A 14,642-nucleotide genomic window follows, 5' to 3' on the forward strand; every position below is an offset into this window, starting at 1 on the left:
GGCGGAGTCTGGGCGGGCCCGCGCGCTCCGCCCGCCGCGAGGTGCCCGGGCAGCGGGGAGCGGCTTTGCCCGGTGGGGTGGGTGCGGAGGTGGGCGGGCGCCCCGGGAGGCCGAGTGCGCGGCCGCGGGAGAGGCGCGCGCACGGGTTGTGCTTTCCCCCGAGCTGCGGCCCCGGGGGCTCGGCGGCGCGCCCGGGGCGGACGCTCTTCCCCGCGGAGGCCCCGGGCCCCGGCGGCGAGCGAGGCCGGTAGGTTTGCGTGGCGCTGGAGCGGCTGCGCCGTCTCAGGGGGTTAGCGAGTCCGGACTTTTTCTAAGCTTGTTTAGAATAAAATCAGTCTCTCTCTGGTCTCAGACGCCACTTGTTAGAGCCTTTTCTCCTCTCGGGACGTTGGTCCTGGGCTCCGCGGGGGACGGTCACTTAGTAAGTCAGGTAAATGCCCCACTGCCGCTGTGCGCCCGAGACCAGTAGGGTGCAGGGCGGGCAAGGGCGGGTTCGTAACTGAGTGTGAGGCGCATTTATTCCTGTGTTATTATTTGTAACTATTGCATTATTTTCCGTACAAACCACTGTAAACCTCCGTTCGCGCACCCTGTGTGGCTGTCAGCCGTAGTGGGGGTGGCAATTCTGGCAGATGCTGTCGCATTGAAAGAGTTGCTTGCATGCCAGGCACACTCTAAGGAAGGGTGAGAGCCATATTCATAAAAGAACACAAAAATCACTGCTTTTTAGAAAAATTAGGAATTTTTGTAATACATCTGTTAAGCAGTTTATAACTTTTCATTGCTTTAAAAGATAACCTTTTCTGTTTTCCTTTTTAAAATGTTTCTAGTTGATTTTTTTTAGAGGGAGATAGAGGCGGAGCAGGGGAGAGAGAGAGAGAGACAGAGACACTTGATTAGTTGCCTCTGGGGGGCAAAACCTGCAGCCGGGGCCTATGTGCATGCGCCCTGACCAGAACCGAACCCGCCGCCTTTTGGCCTTTTGTTGCCCGGACACCGCCCAACCAACAGCCTCACTGGCCAGGGCCAAATGATGATCTTAAATTGTTTCACACACTTCTCAGGAGACTTTAACTCCATTTTATATCTTCGAAAAATAGTATAAATGCAGAGGTTGGAACATGCGATATGTACATTTATTCTACTTTTCACGTCTGTGTAGCAATTCCAGTCTGATGTCAGGCTCCAGTGTTATTTAGCAGTGTGCTTAGCACCTGAAGCATTAATATACCTGTTATCATTAATGTCTCTTACTGAGGCTTCCTACCTAGAATTTTTGGGTGCATGGAGTTGTTTTTTTTAATTTATTTAATATATCTTCATTGATTTCAGAGAGAGGAAGGGAGAGGGGCAGAGAGATAGAAACATCAATGATGGGAGAAATCGTCACTGACCAGATGCCCTCCCGCGCCCCCCACTAGGGATCGAGCCCACAACCCAGGCTCCTGGCCCTACCAGGAATATTGAACCGCGATCTCCTGGATCCTAGGTCCATGCTCAACCCCTGAGCCACACCCGGCCGGGCGGAATTTGGGGTTCTTAACACAGCGTAGTCAATGATTCTCAGGCTAAATTGTAATCTGTAAGGTCAGGGCATAGCTTTTATCTTTGTTTTTTATCCTTTCGGTGCTAGCCATTTAATTGGTACTTAGTAAACAATTGGAGTTTAAGGGGGCAGGCTGTTATTTTGTTAAATTCAAGAAAAAGAAGGTGAAGTTTATCTGTCCATGTAGAATCCCCTCAGTGCATCATGGTCCCACTTGTCCAGTGTCAATGCTCAGGTTCACATCCCAGCTTCTCTGTTTACTGGCTATAACTGCTTTGGGAAAATTATTTCACATTATCTGTACCTTAGTTTTTTCACCTGTAAAATTAGGATTCTAACACGAGGATCTCACAGGGTTGATGGGCGGGTTTAGTGAGCATAGACTTGAGAAACTTCTAGAAAAGTATTGGGCTTATAGTAAATGCTGTGAGTGCAAGTAGCTGTTAAAATTGGATATTTCTGACCATTTATTAAATGCCTCTCCCCCTCTCCCCCAAATTTAGGAGCTTATGGCAAAAAAAGTGGCCGTAGTAAAAAATGGAGGGAGATGCTGAAGCTGCCCACTGTTGGCCAGAGCAAGGTGCTCAGACATTCCATGGGTGAGTAAATAGAGCCTGCTGCTCTGGAGGTACACCTGGTATTGTACTATTTGTTAGAAGTTCTCCTTTTTTGAGTTACTTTCTTGTTTCAAAAATTACAGAGTAGATTCTCCTTATATATTCATGATTCTTCCCAGGAAGAAAACCTTGCAGGTTTTCTAATCTGAGTTATAAAGTATATGGCTATAGACGTGAACACTGTTAACTGTTTCCCAGTCTCTTTCCACATAGTTCTCTGTGCATATGGACAAGAATTGGTGGTAATACAGCTTCGGGAAAGGATTAGTCAGATGAAAGTGTGATGTGTCAGTGTAATGGAACACTGTGCCGCTGTAAGGAATGAGAGTTGGGTTAGGTCCTGGTGTGAGCACGAGAAGTCAGATGTAGAGCCATGTCTGTAGGGCAGTCATAATTGTATTCTTTAAAAGAGATGATTTTCAGTTGAAAGGATATGTACATTCAGAATTTTGATGTTGACAGTTACTCTCCAAAGAAGTTGTATCAATTTATTTTCTTGCCAACAGTATATGACAAATTCTCTTTCCTTATGATCTTGTTAACATATTAAAAATTGATATTGTTTTCAATATTTTTAATAAACTATAATTTGAAAACTGGTCTCTTGTTTTAATTTTGGATGGGGTTGAGCATTTTTGTCAAGTTTTTTTTTAACTTTTGCTTTTCCTACCTCATTTGTAAAAGCTCTTTATATATGAAAGGAATTTATCTTTTTATATTCAATGTGAATATATTTTATATTTCTGTTTTCTGGCATACAGTATGTTTTTCCATACAGAGGTTTTAATTTTTATGTGGACAAGTATATCAATCTTCGTCTTAGTTTCTGAACTTCGTGTTGTGATTAGGGAAGACACCTAAGACTTTTTAAAAAAATCAATCCATCTTTTCTCTAGTACTGTTACAGTTCCTTTTAAAGAAAGTTTAGATATTTTAACTATCAAAGTTAATTTCAGAGAGTATAAAGTGGAGGCAGTTTCCCTCCTCCCCCTGCCAAAGACCTATTCAGTTGTTTCAGCCTTATTATATGTTTACAATAGCAGCTTTATTGAGATATAATTAACGTGCCATATAGTTTACCTATTTAAAGTGTACAATTCGGTGGTTTTTAATGTAGTCACGGAGTTGTGCAACTATTAACACATCAATTTCACATTTTCACCGCCTCAAGGAGAAGCCCCATACTCACTGCCAGTCACTTTCCATCCCCTCCCCTGCCCCCCCCCCCGCCCTAGGCAACCACTAACCTGCTCTCTTTGGATTTGCCTTTTCTGGGCATTTCATGTAAATGGAGACCATACACTATGTGGTCTTTTATGACTGCCTTGTTTAATTTAATAACTATGTTTACAAAATCCATCCATGCTGTAGCATGAATCATACTTCACTTTTTTTTTTTTTAAGCTGGTTTTTAATTTTTTTATTATTATTTTTAAAAATATATCTTTATTGATTTCAGAAAGAGGAAAGGAGAGGGAGAGAGAGAGAGAAACATCAACGATGAGAGAGTCATCGATCAGCTGCCTCCTGCATGCCCCCAACTGGGGATCGAGCCTGCAACCCGGGCATGTGCCCTGACTGGGAATCGAACCCCGATCGCTTGGATCCTAGGTTGGGGCTCAACCGCTGAGCTACGCCCAGCCGGGCCTTAATTCACTTTTGTTGGCTAATAATAGTCCATTGTAAGGATATATTGCATTTTATTTATCTCTTCATCAGTTGATAGACATTGAATGGTTTTCATTTTTATGTCTATTAATAATACTGCTGTGAACATTTATGTACAAGTTTTTTATTTTGGTAAAATATACATAAAAATTACCATTTTAACCATTTTTAAGTGTAAAATTCAGTGGCATTAATTTGGATTCTGTTTGTTCATCCTTTGATGGACCTTTGGGGTGTTTCCCCTTTGGGCTCTCGTGAGTAATGCTGCTGGGAATACTGGTGCACAAGTATTTGTTTGAGTCCCTGCTTTCAATTTCTTTTGTGCGTATACCCCGAATTAGAATTGCTGAATAATATGGTCGTTCTATGTTCGACTTTTTGAGGATGTGCCAAACTGTTTTCCAAAAGTGGCGGCACCGCTCTGCATGCCCACCAGCAGTCCATGGGGGCTCTGGTCTCTTTGCATCCTCACAGCACCTTCTCTCTCCCTTTCCGCTCTTACTGTGGCCCTCCCAGTGCGTGTGGGGAGGCCCCTCCCTGTGCTCTGTTTTGTTTTTCCCGACTCGTGATGTTGATCATCTTTCCATGTGCTTACTGTACATTCTCGTGGAGAAATTCCTTTTCCAGCCCTTTGCCCAGTTTTAAATTGGGCTGTGTGTCTTTTCATTGTTGAAATGTATTCTGGTTACTAGACCCTTAGCAGATGCTTGCCTTTCTCCCATTCTGTGTTTTCCTTCCCTTTTCTTGATGATGCCCATTGAGGAACACAAGTTTTTATCCACTTGACCTACTTTTTTTTGTTGTTGCTGTGCTCTGACGTCACAACTTACACCTTTGCTTCCTGCTGGGTTTTATCTCTTACATTTAGGTGTTCGATCCATTGGAAGTTAATTTTAGTGTATGGGGTGAGATAGGGATCCAATTTCATTTTTTTCAATGGATATCCCGTTGTTCCAGCACTATTCATTGAAATGACTGTTCTTTTGCTGTTGAATTGGCACCTTTATTAAAAATCATGGATATCCCGTTGTTCCAGCACTATTCATTGAAATGACTGTTCTTTTGCTGTTGAATTGGCACCTTTATTAAAAATCAGCTATGTTTAGCTTTTCGAGGAACTGCCAGACTGTTTTCCAAAGCAGCTGCGTCATTTTACATTCCCGACAGTGACTGAGGAGGACAGTTCCAGTTTCTCTGCATCCTTGTGAACACTTGTTGTTTTCGTGATTTGCAGTTTCCCTAATGGCTAAGGATGACACTGGGGAGGTGATGGGAGGGGCAGGGGTGTGTAGTCCTGGTGGAATGTCTATCTTACCAGAGTTATGAAAGTTGCTGTCACATTTTTAGCAGAGGAATGATATAACCGGATTCACCTCGAAGGGTCTTCCAGGCTTCGGGGTGAAGAATGAGATTGAGGGTCGGGAGTGAGACAGGAAGGCCTCACGGGGACTTGCCGCTGTGCGGGTGGAAGTGGTCCCCATGGGAGCTGGGTTTGGGTGGTGGCGATGGAATAGACTGATGAGAGAGATGTGGGACCTGGAGTCCAGTTGATTTATGTGAGGAAGGAGGGGGGAGTGCTAAGGATGACTTCCAGGTCTGGCCCATTCAGAGAGGGGCTGACAGTGTAAGGAGCCTGTTTGGATGGAAGGTGTACATTTAGAGCTCAGAGAAGTCTGGGCTGTAGATAGGAATCGAGGAGGTATCTGTAGATGGCATTCAGAAGTCACAAGCCTGGCAGTGGATAAGGTCTCCCTGTAGACAGCAGAACGTGAAGAGGGGTCTGCCACCCCACCAGTTTAACTCTGGCCGCTGCTCTGCAGTCCAACCAGCCCCTCCTGTCCTTCTGCCAGTTTCCCAGTGCTGCCCCCCCCCCCCGGCTCTGCTTGGTGGTTCTCCTCTCCGTGGGCTGCGCTGCCTTCTACCTGCTGACCCCGCCAGCTGCAGAGCTGCCTGTTTGCTCACTGTCCCCTCAGTGGGATACAGGGTCCTTGAGAGGGGAGCTCGTGGAGTTCCTGGTACCCTCACCACACGGAGGGACAGAATTTGAGTGAGCTGCCTCTCCTAGTCACTTGTCACCAAGGAGCTGGCCTCTTCCTTCCCACTCTGCCGCCTTCGCTCTGGCCTCAGCGCCTCTCCCTGCTGGCCGTCCCCGCCCCAGCCGCCGGGCCCACCTCACCTGCACTGCCCAGGGTGCAGGCGGCCTTCAGGAGTGAGCAGTTCCCAGAGGTCTCTGCTTTCCTGAAAGAGCCAAACTTATAAGTATTGTCATGAAGATTAAGTGAAATAATACAGGGAAAGGACCTGAAATAGTGCTGGCACACAGTAAGGTAAAGAACTATTGCCTAGTGACCATTATTGTTTCTGTGCCTTCGAGGGTGCTGAGAAGCTCCTTTGTACGGCATCAGGCTTTTTGAAAATCTGACCCCAGCTTTTAAAAAAATTTTTGAAGCTTCGTTAGCCTCGGCATTTGCTTCTGTTCGTGTCCCCCTTTCCACCCCCTGAACTGCTTGTTGGGTCAACCACTCACCTCCTGCCTATGTCGGTCTGTAGATTTTTCTCAGAATTAAAACCCGACACAAGCACGGTGCTGTGCTGTGTGTACTTCATGTCACCTGGGAGCCTGGAACAGGAAAGCGGCTGCCCTGCTGGCGCCTGGCCAAGGGTGGCCTTCCCGGCATCCCGGGCTGCTCTCCTCGCTCTCCCCGCTGGCGTTCCCCCTCTCCCGATGGATCGGTTGTCTCCTGGTTTCCATCTCACCCTCTCCCTCTTCCGTTGTTTCCTTGTTGTTATAGCTCCTCAAGTAATTGATTTTTTTATATAGGGTGAATGGAAGGTAAATTTTCTGAGTTCTTAAGTTTTGTTAAAAAATGTCCCTTTTTTGCCTTCTCGTTTGATAGTGATGGAATTGAATAGTATTGCAGTTCATTCCAGTCTATGCTCAGGGTTGCATTTGTTCACTCGCTGGCCAGTGTGGCTTCCTCTGGGGTTGTAGAGTTGTGTTCCCCGGGTGTCCTCCCTTGAATGGGGTTCTGGTTGGTGGGTGTGCCCGTGGGGTTCCAGCAGCCGCACAGAATCGCTGAACTTTGCCAGCACAGCATTTTAGTTCCTTCAGCCGGGCTCTGCCTCCCCCTCTCCCTCTGGGGTCCCAGAATCTCTCTGGGCAGACCCACTTTCAGCCTGAAGGAGAAGCCCTTGGCCAGCCATTCTGACCGGGACTGGGAGGGGCTCCCATGACCTAGATTTGTGGGAGCCCCAGCTTATCTTGGGGTCCTAGCTGATATTCCTTTAACTCCAACCCCAGCAGCTTTCTCTCTTCCAACTTATCCTCACATTTCTGACCCATGAGGGGCTCCTGTGTTCTTTTCCATGTTAGGGTTTCATTCTTTCGGTTGTGGTTCTGTTTTAATTTTTAGTATTTTCAATAGAAATCTGGGAGAGAAGGTAGGCAGACCTGCATGCTCCACCTGCTATCCTCACCTGGAAACTAGGAACATTTCTAAACCTTTGAGTTTGGAAGGAAGGTATTATATTAAAAACGTGCAACTTTTAAGAAACATCACTTTTTGACCGCCTTGTGTCTTTTTTAAATTTTTTATTTATTTATTTATTTTTAAATATATCTTTATTGATTTCAGAGAGAGGAAAGGAGAGGGGGAGAGAGAGAGAGAGAGAAGCATCAATGTTGAGAGAGTGATTGATCAAGCCCGCAACCCGGGCATGTGCCCTGACCGGGAATCGAACCCCGATCGCCTGGATCCTAGGTTGATGCTCAACCGCTGAGCCACGCCCAGCCGGGCTTGTGTCTTTTTTTTAAACGTTCACTTTTTGACTGCCTTGTGTCTTTTTTTTAAATTAGTGAGTATCCCTAAAATAAAATGTAGCAAAGTTGGACACAGTGGGTTGTAGAACTTTTACAACACTGTTGCTGATGTTTGTGGGAACAATGATTGTGCCCTGGGCCCCAAACATCTACACCGTGCCTGTGCCCCGTGTGCAGGCTCAGGGACCCAGAGCACATGGCTTAGCTTCCCACATTGCCTGGCATTGTAACCCTCTGCTGAAGTATTCCTTGTGGCTGGCTTGCTTTTCATGAATTTCATTTCATTCTTCTGCTTAGAGCCGTTGCAGGAGTGCAGAGCATGGTTATGTTCATTTCAAGTTCAGAGTCAATGCTAAAAGAGCAACTGGTTTTCTTGCCGAAGTTTACCCTGTTTTTGAACATATTTGTTTATATCTCTCTTGACACTTTGACCAAATATTAGTGCCTTGTTCGCAATACAGTGTCAGTGTTTGGGGTGAGGTAAGGTGTACAACATATTATTCCACTGAAAAGAAAAAAACCCAACCAACCAAGAGCAGTTAAAAAAAAATCATTAACCGTTAACAATATTTGTAACTTGTGAATGTGTATAGGTAGCAAAATTGAAAAGAGTTGTTAAAAACCTAATTTAGCACATTCCTGCAGTGTGTTTCACATTCTTTTTTTTTTTCCTTAATATATCTTTATTGATTTCAGAGAGAGGAGAGGAGAAAGAGAGAGAGAAACATCAATGATGAGAGAGTCATTGATCGGCTGCCTCCTGCACGCCTCCTACTGGGAATCGAGCCCACAACCCGGGCATGTGCCCTGACCGGGAATCGAACCCCGATCACCTGGATCCTAGGTTGGTGCTCAACCGCTGAGCCACGCCCGGCCGGGCATATTTCACATTCTCGTAACTTGTCCCAAACCCCTCTCCCTGCCCCCTTCCATTGCTGTGACCATGACGGCTCAGTTCCCTCCGGAATACTGTTCCCTGAGTGTTTCCTTCAGGGGAAGCAGGACGCTCCAGTCAGGCTTCACACGAAGCCTTATTTTCCGATTCTTCCAGTACCATTGGCCCTGCTTAGGTGTTTTAAATAGTATTCATGATAAGCCATTCTAAGTTGGTAAACAAAACAGTGGTCTAAAAAATACTGCAAATACTATTGTTGACTTTTATTTTATCAGGTGTATATGGTTTCTGAATCGTAACAATTATATTACCCCCTTTCTTCACTCAGAAATGGATTATAGGAGTCTTTGTGACAAGCAGCCAATAGGAAGACTTCTCTTCCGACAATTCTGTGATACCAAGCACCACCTGAAGAGGTGCATTGAGTTCCTGGACGCGGTGGTGAGCGGTTTATCTCAGAGTCAACCCAGCCGGTCTGGTGCTCAGACGAGATCTGAGTTACTTAGACATGGGCAGTGAGGGGAGAGTGAGTAAACCAGTGGTCTTGATGTTACACCATCCTTAGTACGGAAAACCCTGTAGCGTAAAGTGCACACTCACTGCACCTCGAGTGCTGGAGAGTCACATGTACTTACTGAATAACTTTGAAACTTGCTGCTTTAATTTGTGAGAAGGTTGAACAGCTAATGAAGACTGTGTGCTTATTGGCAGCCCCCTGAGAAGTAGCCTTCCCGCCTTCATGTGGCAGATGCTGTCTGCTTCAAACACTGGCCCAGAGCATATGGGAGGGATAAAGTCAGGGTAAGAAGGACGGTCACATTTACTCTGACTTATAAAACGTTCCAACTTCCTCATGTGTCCTGTTAGAGATTTACTGTGATTTCCTTATAGGTAAGGAAATCCTGTTTCTAAATCTTTAGAGATAGCTCATCTAACAGAAAAGCTCTCTTACCAAGCTTATGACACTTCCTCTGCCCACCGGGCCTGTCCGAGGCGTATCAGCAAATATGTATCGACTACTTGCTGTATGTAAAGTAAGCAGGGTGCTATTCACTACTAAGGGAAGCACAGTGCCCTGAAGCCAGACGTGATGCTGGCTATGACCCAGCCGTCGGACTGGTGGCCGTGGCCCCTGTGACGGGTACAGAATGAAGTGCCAGGTCGGGTTTCCCCACAAGGACTTTCTCTTTGAGTACTTTTAACGTGTTCAGTAGATCAACTTCCTTTGGTCTTCACTTCCTCACTTCTCTCTTCAACTCCATCTGGCTTTTAGCTTCACTACTCTGCTAAATTCCCCTACTTGCAAAACCCAGGGCTTCACTGAGACCTGCTCTTGCTTGTGTCCGTGTCTGTTAACATTGTTGAGGAGCCTCTTCTGGAAATTCTCTTATCTAAGCTTTTGTGGTCTCTCCTCTGGTTCTCTTTCTCTCACCTTCTCCATTTCTTCGTCCCTGTGTATCCTTTGTAAATGTTTAGATAGTGACCAGGTTCTGCTTGTGATGCTTCCCCTGTTCTGGCCTGTGTGGTGGTGTCCCCTCTTGTGGTCTCACTTGACACCTGTGTGTGGACGACTGACTCCCTGGGAACGCTGCACTCAGGTGTCCAAGTGCCTCTTGGGCATTTCTGACGTGTTGTTGCCTAGAACAGCCCGAGCTGTTTATTTTATCTGGCCACATTTGATGGCTGAAAGTATAAGAGAGCATCGTGTTGCTCAGCTACATTACTAACCCTTAAAAAATGGACTTTCCCTCATTGCCACCAGGGAGACACTGGAGCAACGGAGCTGCTATCTGGTTTGTAGGCTGTCAAGTCAGTTCTGTAAGAGGATTTGAAACATCGTGAAGTCAGTGAAGAAGCTTAACTAACATTTTTTCCTGTCCTCTCTGCAACCAGGCAAAGTATGAAGCTGCTGCTGACGAGGACCGAAGAGAGAGCGGACTGTTAATCTTAGACACATTCTTCATCCACGAGGTGCGCGTTCTTCAGATATGAAGATTTGTAAATACTTAAGTAATTGGAGTGCAGAGCCGTTTTTACTTAATTGGGTAAATATAACAAGTATGTTAAAGTCTTTCGTTTCTTATAAATGCTCCTCTCCCTGGTTCATAGCTGGCGCCTTCTCGCTGTGTCCTCACATGGAAAAAGAAGCGAGGGAGCCCTCTGTAGCCTCCCTTGAAAGGGCACTAATCCCATTCATGAGGACCCCTCCTCACAATCTGAGCACCTCCCAAAGGCCCTGCATTCCAATATTGTCACACTGGGGGTAAGATTTCAACATATGAATTTTGAGGAGACACATGCAGACCGTAGCACTTGTAGAAAACCGTAAGATGTCCACACACACATTAGGGGAAAAACTACTGGAGCTAATAGATGAGTTCATCCAGGTTGCAGGATACCAGATCTTACAAGATTCAGTTGTATTTCTGTGCGCTAGCAATTAAAATCCAAAAGTGAAATTAAGAAAAGCAGCTCCATTTACAGTAGCATCAAGAATAGCATAGGGGTAAATATAACAACAGAGGTGCAGGACTTTGTGCACCGAAATCTCGAAAGCATCACTGAAAGGAGTTAAAGAACTTAAGTAAACAGATACCCCATGTTCGTGGATTAGAAGACTTGATATTGTTAAGATGACTACACTCCCCAAATTGATCTCTAGGTTCATTATAATCCCGAGCAGACTCCTAGCTCCCCTTTCTGCAAAAACTGATAACTGATCTTAGAAACCGTGTGGTCCTGGCATGAGGACAGTTGTATAGAGCAGGGGAGTAGAACGGAGCGCAGAAGCCGACTCACACATTTGCAGTTAGCTGACTTAAAACAAGGTCCAGGACCACCCTGGGGAAAGAATCGCCTTTCAGCAAGTGGTGCCGGGACAGCTGGATGTCCACGTGCAAAAGAATGGAGTTGGGCCCTTACCTCACATCACATATAAAAAATAATTCCAAATGGATCAAACACTTCAATGTAAGAGCTAAAACTATAAAACTCATAGAGGAAATCTCTGAGGTGTAAATGTTAGGTATACAACTCTTCAGTGTAGGTCTTCATGACCTTGGTTTAGACAGTGGTTTCTTAGGATGTCAAAAGGACAGTAACCTAAATAAATAAACTGGACTTAGTCAAAATTGAACACTTTGTGCTTCAAAGAGTGCTATAAAGAAAGTGAACAGCCCTGGCCGGTTTGGCTCAGTGGTTAGAGTGTCAGCCTGCAGACTGAAGGGTCCTGGTTCGATTCCAGCCAAGGACAGGCACCTCAGTTGCAGGCTCGATCCCATATGGGAGGCAACCAATCGATGTGTGTCTCTCACATTGATGTTTCTCTCCCCCTCCCTCCCTCTCCCTTCTACTCTCTCTGAAAAGCAATGGGAAAAAATCCTTGGGTAAAGATTAAAAAAAAGCAAAAAACAAAGTAAACAGAAATGTCTAAGATGAGAGAAATGTCTGCTAAAGGTCTGCTATCCAGAACATAGAAAGAACGCTTCAAATTCGACAGTACAGACAACACAAAGAAAACAGTAAAGTCTATATTTTTTAACACAGAAAAATAAACATCTTTCTGCAAAACTCACCCACCTCTCCTTCCCCACGAGTGGACTTTCCTGTCAGAGTTCTCGATGTCCAGAACTTTATAAAGCAAGGCACTGAGTCCTTTGGTAAATTTGCCTTGGCAGCTGCCTATTCTGAAAGTCATTCCTGCTCCTTAATTTAAGAAGCTTCTATTTTACTTCATGGTTAGCGTCAGGCAGGTAGTGCCGTACCTTGGCTTCCATTATTTAGCTTAGCTCTCTGTTCATGGAGGATTATAAGCATTGCTTTTCCTTTCTGTGGGAATTAATATGAAAATTTTGTAAATTACTGAGAAAAGGATCTCTATTTGAAGTTATTCATTAAAGTCTTCATGGAATTAAGCTATTTAGCTACAGAAAATTGAGACCTTGGGAAAGGAAATAAGACTGGGAAATACGGAGAAGTATTTCGTAAAAATATGCATGTTTGAGACAGTTTTGGAATTTAATGGCTTCGTCTTCTGTGAAAATGTTGCCTTGTTTTCTGTTGTCTCCTAAGCCTGGAACAATGTGTGTTTGTTGAGTAAACAAGTGCGCAGACTTACTTTCTGAAGTGGTGGAATGAATGGACCGTCTCATCTTTACCAGGGCCTTGCCATGCAGAAGGGGGCTGACTGGTCTGGGGAGCCAAGGGCGCGGATTTTCAGCTTTCCCAGTGTTGGCTGCGGGTGTACTGGATGCGCCATGGCTTCCGCAACCTCGCCCGCCCAGGTGGTTGGAGACCAAGTGGTGTAGGGCGCACAAGAAAGGCCTCACTTGTTTTAGGTCATTTAAATGACAGCTATCAACCGTTATCAATTATAACAATAATGCTTTTTTGGGAAAATGTGAGTTTTCTCATTGTATATTTCTATGACTAGTTCAACTTCTTTCCTGAAATAGCTGCTGTGACTTATAGAAAACACAGTTTTGCTCTGGTAACTTGGCTTACCACAGTGGGAAATCAGCCCAGAACGCATGTCTCGTTTCTGGTGAGAAATCAGATGTACAGTTGAGCACGAGCTGGACAGTAGTTCTGTTCTGTGTTCCCTTTTTCCCTGGAGGAGGGAACTGGCACCAAGGAGCATGTTAGTGAGGACGTGGAGTGATGCAGCCTAGTTGGAGGCAGTTTTGTAATAAATATCAACATTTAAAACTTGGTATCCTTTGAGCTAGTAGTTGCACTTCTAGGAATCGGTCCTGCAAAACACAGCTGTAGGAAGATGTTGATGGCAGTCATTTTTGCAGAAGAGAGAACTGGCAGCTGGAATGTTTCATAGGGGCAGATAAACTCTGCGAAACCAGGCAGCCGTTAAAGAGAGCATGGTCGCTCTGAGCGTAAGCAGGTACAGAACTGCAGGCCATCCCCGCCTCAGGCTTTCCGACCCCACAGTGCATGTGGTGGACTGCACTCAGCCCTTTGATCTCTTCTGGCTCGTGACGTGCAGGACTATGCACTCACGGCGCCACGTGATCACAAGGATCGGCAGCCCACACTCTGCTGTGTGCTGTGTTGTCAACATTTCCTGGATGTTGTGTTTTGTGTTTTCACATCCTCTCATGTCTACAAACCCCCCTGTGTCTCCTGCTCTAGTGAGGAGAGGCGGAAGGCAGTGAATGCCTCTCGAGATGAAACCCAAGATGATTGCCCAGGTGTGGGCTAATGTAAGTGTTCCAAGCATGTTAGGGTCGGCCTGGCTAAGCTGCGAGGTTTGGTGGGTTAGGAGTATTAAATGCATTTTTTTGTTTTGTTTTTTTGTTAATCCTTCCCAGAGGATATTTTTTCCTTTGATATTTTAGAGTGGAAGGGAGGAGAAGAGACAGAGAGAAATGCCAACGTGAGGGAGACACGTCGAATGGTTGCCACCCACACGAGTCCCAACCAGAGCTTGGGATCCAGCCTGCAACCAAGGTACATGCCCTTGACCGGAATCAAACCTGGGACCCTTCCGTCCACAGGCCGACACTCTAACCACTGAGCCAAACCGGCCAGGGCACATGCATTTTTGACTTGTGATATTTTGAATTCAGAATGGGCTGGTTGGGACATAATTCTATCACAAGTTGAAGAACATCTGTACATGGTTGTTACTCCATTTGTATGAGGAAAGAGTACGTGTATTTCTGAGGGCTTGCGTGTGTGTTTACATTTTTAATTGTGGTAAAAAGCATATAACACAACATGTGTCGTTGAGTACATTCACATTGTTGTACAGACATCACCACCATCATCTCCTGAACTTTTTTCATTTTGTAAAACTCAAACTCTGTCCCCATTAAACAGCAGCCCCTCATTGCCCCTTGTTACTCATCCCCCAGCCTGTGGTACCCACTGTTCTTCTCGTCTCTTATGAATTTGACTGCTGTAGGGCGCCACATAAGTGGGATTATATAGAGCTTGTCCTTTCGTGACTGGCGTAGTTCAGCATAGTTCACTGAGCATGTTGTCCTCGAGGTCCATCCCTGTTGTGGCAGGTGCCAGAATTCCCTTCCGTTTTAAGGCTGAGTAACATTCTGTCGAATGGATGGGCCACGTTTTGCTTAT

The 14,642-nt window shown here is 45.5% G+C and overlaps 1 protein-coding gene across 12 annotated transcripts in view; it reads left to right on the forward strand.

Annotated features, from left to right (window-relative positions):
- The window catches only part of GRK4 (G protein-coupled receptor kinase 4), a 38,291-nt gene that overhangs the window by 654 nt on the left and 22,995 nt on the right, over positions 1–14,642 (forward strand). For 8 of the 12 annotated variants that reach the window (XR_014000237.1, XM_081157791.1, XM_081157787.1 and 5 more), the window contains exons 2-4: positions 2,050–2,145; positions 8,875–8,987; positions 10,440–10,517. Coding sequence is in view for 10 of the 12 variants with exons in the window: in XM_081157791.1 (XP_081013917.1) it covers positions 2,050–2,145; positions 8,875–8,987; positions 10,440–10,517 (287 nt within the window). In the remaining 2 variants the exon portion in view is untranslated. Of the gene's footprint in view, positions 1–2,049; positions 2,146–8,874; positions 8,988–10,439; positions 10,592–14,642 lie in introns of those variants that run through there. The other 4 variants (XM_081157784.1, XM_081157789.1, XM_081157786.1 and 1 more) reach the window with 4 other exon arrangements.

This window comes from Miniopterus schreibersii (assembly GCF_964146895.1).
Source record: "Miniopterus schreibersii genome assembly, chromosome: 1".
In the NCBI taxonomy this organism is placed as follows: Eukaryota; Metazoa; Chordata; class Mammalia; order Chiroptera; family Miniopteridae; genus Miniopterus; species Miniopterus schreibersii.